At 45.3% G+C, this 7,680-nt stretch overlaps 2 protein-coding genes across 3 annotated transcripts; both read right to left on the reverse strand.

Moving 5' to 3' along the window:
- Nucleotides 1-44: 44 nt before the first annotated feature.
- On the reverse strand, nucleotides 45-2,878 carry aqp10b (aquaporin 10b). The gene is made up of 6 exons (XM_053447485.1): nucleotides 2,579-2,878; nucleotides 1,700-1,826; nucleotides 961-1,098; nucleotides 677-795; nucleotides 357-574; nucleotides 45-249 (listed from the first exon to the last, which is right to left on the reverse strand). Exons 1-6 carry the CDS (start codon nucleotides 2,876-2,878, stop codon nucleotides 45-47), a joined length of 1,107 nt encoding a protein of 368 aa, XP_053303460.1.
- A 1,127-nt stretch (nucleotides 2,879-4,005) lies between these two features.
- On the reverse strand, nucleotides 4,006-6,500 carry hax1 (HCLS1 associated protein X-1). 2 transcript variants are annotated; one of them, XM_053446624.1, is made up of 7 exons: nucleotides 6,288-6,500; nucleotides 5,790-6,037; nucleotides 5,156-5,331; nucleotides 5,007-5,070; nucleotides 4,790-4,923; nucleotides 4,516-4,636; nucleotides 4,006-4,405 (listed from the first exon to the last, which is right to left on the reverse strand). In XM_053446624.1, exons 1-7 carry the CDS (start codon nucleotides 6,350-6,352, stop codon nucleotides 4,329-4,331), a joined length of 885 nt encoding a protein of 294 aa, XP_053302599.1. In that variant the 5' UTR covers nucleotides 6,353-6,500; the 3' UTR covers nucleotides 4,006-4,328. The 2 variants fall into 2 exon arrangements, with proteins under 2 accessions (XP_053302599.1, XP_053302598.1); XM_053446623.1 differs by having other exon boundaries at nucleotides 5,763-6,037.
- Nucleotides 6,501-7,680: the final 1,180 nt, after the last annotated feature.

Below are 7,680 nucleotides of genomic sequence, written 5' to 3' on the forward strand. Positions count from 1 at the left end.
TCACTTGGTATCACACGTTTACTGTTCATGACACATTTTCAGCTTCATAATTTCACCACATTCTTTTCGCAGCCTGGCTCCACCCCCTCCAGCCCCAGCCCCGTCTTGGTCTCAGACGCCTCCTGACACGACGTCTGGAGCTCGGTCAGAGGATGGTGGACTTCAATCATCAGCTGGTAGATCAGTGTCCCCAGCAGAGCTCCCACACAGGGGGCCACTATGGGCACCCACCACCAGCCTCCTCCGGCCCTGCAAAGATTCATCAAAAGTCATTAATGTGGAGCAACAGAGCAAGAAACGAGTGAAAGCTTTAACTGTGCAGACAAAACAAGAACCCCCGATGGGAGAGGACTAACGTGAAAACATCAACTCCCCAGCCGCCAATGTACGTAAACACCCGAGGCCCGAAGTCCCTGGCGGGGTTGAGGGCGTAGCCGCTGTTGGAGCCCATCGAGATGCCGATAACCAGCACGGCTGCTCCCACCAGGACCGGCTGCAGCCCATCAGGGACAGAGCCGTTCCTCTGGTCCCCGAGGGCCAGCACACACAGCAGCAGGGCAGCGGTTCCTATCACCTGGATAACATGGGAACAATGACTCGGTGTGCACACAGGCAGCTGATGCCAACGTTTCTATTTATTGTTTCTCAAAATGAAAAACCAGTGTCGGTGTCTGACCTGGTCCACGACCCCTCCCCACAGACTGAGGTAGTCTGCTGGGTAGGTGGAGAATATTCCTGCTGTGGCTGTGGGACCCGTCACGGTCAGTTCCCCCCCGCTGTACGACCGGATGGCGTCTGCAAACATCTCATCTCATCACGCACAAGTACATGTCAACCACGCCACTGCACTTTATATGCAATTTGTCGACAATGGGGGTGGGGGGGGGGGGTAGTGTAAGTTTCTGTTGGTTGGACCTGTGCTGTGATTGTGGTTTGTGGTGAACTCTGTTGGAAACTCACCGTAGTACTGCATGCCGACGGTGGCTGCAGCCAGAAAGGCCCCGAGCACCTGGAAGAAGACGTAGAGCGGCAGCTTCCTCCATGGATGTCTGCCCAGGACGCACAAACTCAGAGACACGGCAGGGTTCAGGTGAGCACCTGGGGAAAAGGGAAACAATTATATATAAAAAGGTAGAAATCACAGTTTTAATACCTTTTGTATGCACATATAATCTACCATCAATGAGTTTTAACCTGCAAAGTTTGTATTTCTGATCTGCACAGAGCATAGAGCGAGGGTTTGGTTGCTTCCCTTCTGGCTCAAGTTCAGAGATTTGATTATTTTTGTTTTTGTCTTTCCCTTCTGCCAGGATTTATAAATATGGTTTTACACATCACACTCCAGATCTGTAAAAAGAGAAGATCCTCTGTGCAGCAGGTTCAGAGATTAACTCTGTTTTTATTCCGAGGACTCTTGATACTGACTAAACCTGACTCTTGCGTTACCCACAATGCAACTCTGCTGCTGACTCTCTTAAATCCAAGATACAGATTAGAGACACAAGTAGTGACAAGCAGAGATGAAGCGCCGGATGCAGAGCTGCGGGAAACTCATTGTTCTAACTCGACAGATTGGTTTTCTCCAGCTGGTGCCGACTCTAATCACATCAGTTCAGGACATTCATCAGATTTTCTTTATATATATGTTTTTGCCGTTTGAATATATTAAGAACCCAGTGGACGATGCACAGTCTCTCACCTGAAACTCCACGAGACACAAAGACCCCAAACGTTACCCCCAGGGCAAAACCCAGATTGATTGACAGGTACTGCCCCTTCTTATCGTCGGTCGTGGTCACCTGGGCGACGGAGCCACATCCAAACAGCTGCAATCACACGACACATGGAAAATCTGTTATCGATGGAACGAGAGCAATAAACACAACGGATCCCCTGGAATGAAGACGACACATTTCACACACAATATCCTGACACAGGTAATTAACCTTCACAGTGTTGTCTCGGCCTAATCTCTGGTTTTATCAACTTCATTACCGAGGAACTGGTTTTTATGACTCCAGTTGTAAAGGAGAGACGTCGATCAGATAAAACAGAACCACACAAACACAACAAGCAGAGATGAAGAAACATCCCTGTCCATCTTTAAATAACACACGCACACACACACACACAACAGACACACACACGACAGACACCTGCAATCGCTCTTTATCCCCCCCCCCTTATCCTCCCCCTCGCTCACTGTTACACTCTCTCTGTCTCTCTCTCTGTCTCTTTCAGGCCAAAGTCCTCGGTTATGTATTGTGAAGATTCACTAGCTGCATCATAACAGAATATAAAAAGACACCATTTTAAAAACTTTGATGTTGATGAAGGGAGAACTTGAATGAATTGATATAGACGACATCTATTCGTTTATAATTTTAAAAGCTTATTAAAAAGATGCATTCACTGTAAAAGACCAAAAAGAGGACAGTTTCTGTATGTTCTGACTTCAGAGGGTGAATCATTTGCTGTATTTTACCATCTTTACACATTCAAAACAAAAAAGGAATACTTCTAGTTAACCTCATTTACTCTTTAACCTAAACCTATATTCTTTAAAAGATGTACTCACTATGAGGACGTAGACTCCGAGGCACTCCGCCATGCACTCCCTGACCAGCTGGTTTCGGATCTGACACTTCCTCAGCAGCCTCTCCATCCCCGAGGTCTCCTCTGCACCGTCCAGCCACAGGGGATCAGTCAGAGCCGGGTCGCTGGCATCCGGTGCTCCAGACCCGCACAGCCCTGCACCGCCGTGTGTCTGCCCGAGCAGAGTTTGCCCTTTCATACTGGAGCCGCCGGCTGCGTCACTCGCTTTATGGCTCAGCCGAGGGGCAGGCGGCTGAGGAGAGTAGCTGGCTTGGTAGGACATCTGGAACATAGATCCCAGCAGGACTGAGGGGAAGTAGAATTCATCTCACAGAAGTGGACCCTTCCACCTGATGCCGCTTCCCTTGGTTTGGTTCTCTGTGTCCTCACCTGGTTGGAATCGGCTCTTGATTGTTCTTCTCGTTTGATTGGTCCTCACAGGATCGGATTTTCCTCATTTCAATCAAGAAGATCCTTTCTGAGAAAACAATCCGAGTGTGCATCTTCCTCGTGTCACGACAATGTACATTATTTCTGTATCTTTATAATAACTTGTACTTTGTGCGTCTGTATAATTTATCACAACACATAAAAGCAGGTAAATAAGAGAGATGACTAGATTTCAGGTTTAGTTTCTTGTTTATGATGCATCAAGAAGAAGAGCTCAGAGTTCAATTACAGACATTGTCTATGGTCCTAAATCATTTCCAGTGTAGAATAAATGAGGATGACTGTATATTATGAAGCAGCCTTCATATGTGATATTTAATCTTTCTTTGTTCATATGATTTGTATCTGTTTAAAGAAAATGTTGATGTTGAGAAATAAACAAGTTCAAACCAAGAAATAGACAAATATCAGTGGATGTAATGTTAAGTGCAGATCATCTTTATCGTCAGGTGATTTCATGAGACTTTAAATTAAACAAGTTTCTCTAATGTTCCTTAAATCATTTATGATGAATCCTCCTTTTGTCTCAGTTTTGAAAACTAAGGCAAAAAATACGAGTTCACCCAGAGGGAATATTAATATCTGTATTGATTTAAAGCTTTTAAAGATAAAGACTCACTTTAAAAGAAAGGACATTCATGATTGTAGGAGCTTTCTGTGCCAGAAGGGAACAGACTTTTGTGAGTAGCTGAGGGAGAACGCACGAGTCAGCACCACGGCATTTAGTTTCTGTATATTTATTAACATGATTTGGAATGAAGGTACAATAAAGTCAAGGATAAATCCGGTTTTCCAAAGCAGCGTTATCTCCACTCCCCTCGTGAACTGACCACAGGAGCGACACCTCTCGATGTTTCACACGAGAGAGAACCTCGAGTGTCAGACTGAAAGTTCGTTCAAGCACAAGTTCAAAGTTTGAACTTGATTTGTCTGACATTTAAGAAAAGTGAGAAAGCTGAGTTCAATATATTAAGACCCTTTATTTGGTTCATCACACACTCATATACATACATACACACGGGTCTGTCTGCGGGACCATACAAAAATAAAATATGTAATTGTGAATTGTTCAATCCCTGACGTGTGGCTACCTGGTCGGGGGGGAAACCCGGCGTTATCAACGGGCTGGTGATCCCAAAAACAAATTTGGCAACTGTCGGTCTTTAAAAGTGTTCTGTCCACTTACAGATCTAACCTGTGGAAACTCACAGCTCTACTGACGCACTCGTTTTCAGATAACAAAGCTACGCTCGATTCGTCCAGAGAACAAATGGAGCAACATGTTATTTAAACCCTCCTGGGAAGAGCTGGGAAAATAACGAGTCATCATCCCGCAAGTCTGAAAAGGGCCGTTGACCACCTGGAATAAAAACACAGGGATACAGATGATTTAAAAGAGGAAGAAAAATCTGGGAACATGTAGAGTGAATCAGCTGAGAGTCTAAAAAGAGCCTGTGTGGATGAACTCACCGGGAAGAACAGGAACAGGTCGATCGTCGGGTCCCTCCCGGACCCCGGGGCCTCCTGAGCGGGTCACTGTGGTTTCCTCATTTCCTTTTCCATCTCTGACTGTTCTCCTCTCCTCCACAGTCTGACACACAAAGATGCACACAGGAACATTAACTCACATTGCAACTGCATTATGAAGGTCCAAACAGTAATGAAAACTACTCCTATTATAGTGGGATAAAATAAGCATGTGGAAATCTGCTGTGATATGCTGTATCAAGATTAACATGATTACCCCGTCAGGTTTCACCACCTTGCTGATGGAGACCGACTGGAAGAACGACTGGATTCTGGGCTGACTCGGTGCTTGACCAGCAGGGGGCGTCAGAATCTTGTCCAGGCCCCCGGCGGACACGGCAGAGTCCAGATCTGAAGACGATGGAAAATTTAGTTTGAAAAAACACCAGACATCACAAAGTAGATTGACTCAGTTTATTACAACCATCATTCACCTCGGTCTTCTCTGTGCTCCTCCGCTGGCGTTTTCTCAAGCCCCTGTCTCCAAATGTCGTAGAACTTAGAAGATATGAAAAAGTGTGAATGAGCCTCTGAAACTAGATCATGAAGGAGATATTGAAATGTTGGATAGAGTCTCATTAACCTTGGAAAAAGGGCGGCCATCAGGTCTGGGCTCTCTCTGCGGTCCGGGCTGGGGCCCTCGCGTGTCTCTGTCAGGGGCCTTCAACATGAAGTCTCTCAAGGGGTTCCCGCTGGTTCCCCCCCGTCCTTCCTTGAGTCTGTCCTGAGATGGCGGCAACGGTGTGATGTTGGGAACACCTTCAACATAAAGGGAACAGAGAATGAGATGAAACAGCACAGGGAAGCAGAAACGTCTTGATCAGGCTCCATCAACACCTGGATGATGATATTTAAAGGTCCAGTGTGTAAGATCTAGGTGAAAGGGATCTACTGGCATAAATTTAATATAAAATAATCCTAGTGATGTTTTCACGAGTGTGTTTCATCTAAATTTTATTTAGACTCTAAAATGGGCTATTTATATTTAAATACTTTATATTTACATCAGGAGCGGATCCTCTCTATTGAGGGCACCATGTTTTTTTTTAATTAGTCCAGACTACACATATTAATGTAGGACAACTGAAGCAGGTTCTCCTTCTTGTTTGGAAGGGGAGGGGGAGTTGAGGGGTGTTCAGCTGCAACGTGCAACTTCACCACTAGATGTCTCTTTATTCCACACACTTAACCTTTAATGCTAGGACCAGTGTTTGTACCGAAGTGTCCAGACTCGCGTCCCGCGTCCCACTGTCCCATCTGGGAGAAGATCTCCTCCATCTCCCGGAGGACGTGGCCGAACAGCGGCGGCTCCTGGATCCTCATCCCGTCCGGACCCATGCTGAGGCCGAACCTCCAGGCGCTGTCGAAGGGATCCTGCTGCTCCCCCCGGTCCCCGTCATGGTAGAAGCCATCCTCCTCTTCATCATCATCATCATCATGAGTCATGGCATCGAAGAATGGGTCCCTGAGTGACACAGTACAATCAGCAGAACTCATCACAAGCTCCTGATTAATCCTCATATGTTGATGTTGTTCATTCCCAGATCAGTGTGGATTTAGCAGCCGCCATGTTAACCAGTGGTTCCCTGTGGTTCTACTGGCAGATAAACACTCATCTCTTCATCCATTAACTAACGGATCCACAATCAGCAGCACCGACCCACTTCATGACCAACTTCTGTTAGCCTCTGATAGCTTAGCTTAGCTAAACTCACCTACGGCCGCGGTGGTGACCTCCGGGCACCGAGAAGAACCCGCGAAACAAATCAAAGACGCTCATTTGTGACCCGGCGGCGACTTCACGCTGCGAATTAATTCATAACTTTATAGAAAAACAATTTCAAACACGTGAGTTAACACCCACATCAAAGTGACGCAGCTGTCAACAGTGTCGTAAAGCAGTCTGGATACTTCCTGATGACGTCAGTAGTGGTAATGGCGCGTTACCGTAAGTATCCAAAAGGAACGCGCACACGAAATAAGTAAAGACACATCATTTGGTTGGGATGGAAAACTCAACACTTAAAGGTTCAGTGTGCAGGATTTAGTGGCATCTAGGGGTGAAGTTATATATTGCAGCTAACCCCATTTCCCTCGCCTTCTGATAACATTAAAAACACAGAACCTCTGTGAGCCATTGTGTGGTTCGTTCACTACAGTAGAAACATGGCAGCCTCCATGATGTGGACATACAGGGCTCCTCCGAAAGAAGCCTATCATCCGTTCTGCTGAGAGGGTGATTGGCTGCAAATCTGCAAACAGGCAATGTTGGCGTCCTAGGCGAGATTTCAAATTGGCGCCCCCCCCCCCAACATACACACACAAAATGTCATGTATCCCCAAGAACTTTTGGACTGTAAACAGATACACACACAGGCAGACAAATTTGTAAGCTATAAAATACAATAAAAATATACAATAAAAAATATAAAAAGAGTCCTGTACTGATAGCATATCATGTCATGTCGACACAAATAACCAGTAATGATGTCAACAATCGGGGTGATTCTTACCTCTATATTGTTATTTCTTATCCTCCTTTACTTTGCGGTGCTTTCTGAATTGTGCACCTGATAATTTAATCTTTTCTTGATTCATCAGGGACCCACCTGAGGCTGAAGCGCAAATTCTGTACGAGCCGCCGCCTGATTGTTCACACAGGGAGCCGTCCAGGAGGAGGTTTTAAATGCTGGCTTGCCTATTTCCTCTCTTCTTTTTTTTCTTTTCATGCTGAGATAAAGTGGATTCCCTTGGTCTGACGTTTTCGATCACATCTTTAAAAAACACCTCATTAGCTTCACTCTAAATGTTTTTTTTGAGAGAAGATTCCAGATTCATTCACTAGACTGGCACTCAGTAGAGCTCAACAGAGCCGTATAGGTTCATCTCTGATCCATGCAGCTTCCTTCTACCAAGTTGTGTGGTTATTGGTCCAGTAGTTTATTACATAAACCTGTTGACTGAAAAATCAGAGATGAAAACATAACCTCCTTAGCAGAGGTAATAAAACCTCCACCCATTTATCAAGGAAATGTCACCAACATTAATAATTATTAGAAACAGAACAGGAAATTAAAAATAGAATGAAATGTTTCGAGAATATCTAAA

Source organism: Pleuronectes platessa, chromosome 18, assembly GCF_947347685.1.
Source record: "Pleuronectes platessa chromosome 18, fPlePla1.1, whole genome shotgun sequence".
NCBI classification, from domain to species: Eukaryota; Metazoa; Chordata; class Actinopteri; order Pleuronectiformes; family Pleuronectidae; genus Pleuronectes; species Pleuronectes platessa.

What these genes read in the sequence shown, in the direction of transcription:
- hax1 (XM_053446623.1), bottom strand. Translation starts at nt 6,352, where the DNA reads ATGAGCGTCTTTGATTTGTTTCGCGGGTTCTTCTCGGTGCCCGGAGGT. An exon ending in GGTCACCACCGCGGCCGTAG is followed by an intron (nt 6,038 to 6,287) that starts GTGAGTTTAGCT and finishes TGTGTCACTCAG; the next exon opens with GGACCCATTCTTCGATGCCA. An exon ending in AGGTGGTGAAACCTGACGGG is followed by an intron (nt 4,637 to 4,789) that starts GTAATCATGTTA and finishes TTTGTGTGTCAG; the next exon opens with ACTGTGGAGGAGAGGAGAAC.
- aqp10b (XM_053447485.1), bottom strand. Translation starts at nt 2,878, where the DNA reads ATGTCCTACCAAGCCAGCTACTCTCCTCAGCCGCCTGCCCCTCGGCTG. An exon ending in TCGGAGTCTACGTCCTCATA is followed by an intron (nt 1,827 to 2,578) that starts GTGAGTACATCT and finishes GTGTGATTGCAG; the next exon opens with CTGTTTGGATGTGGCTCCGT. An exon ending in GGGGAGGGGTCGTGGACCAG is followed by an intron (nt 575 to 676) that starts GTCAGACACCGA and finishes CATGTTATCCAG; the next exon opens with GTGATAGGAACCGCTGCCCT.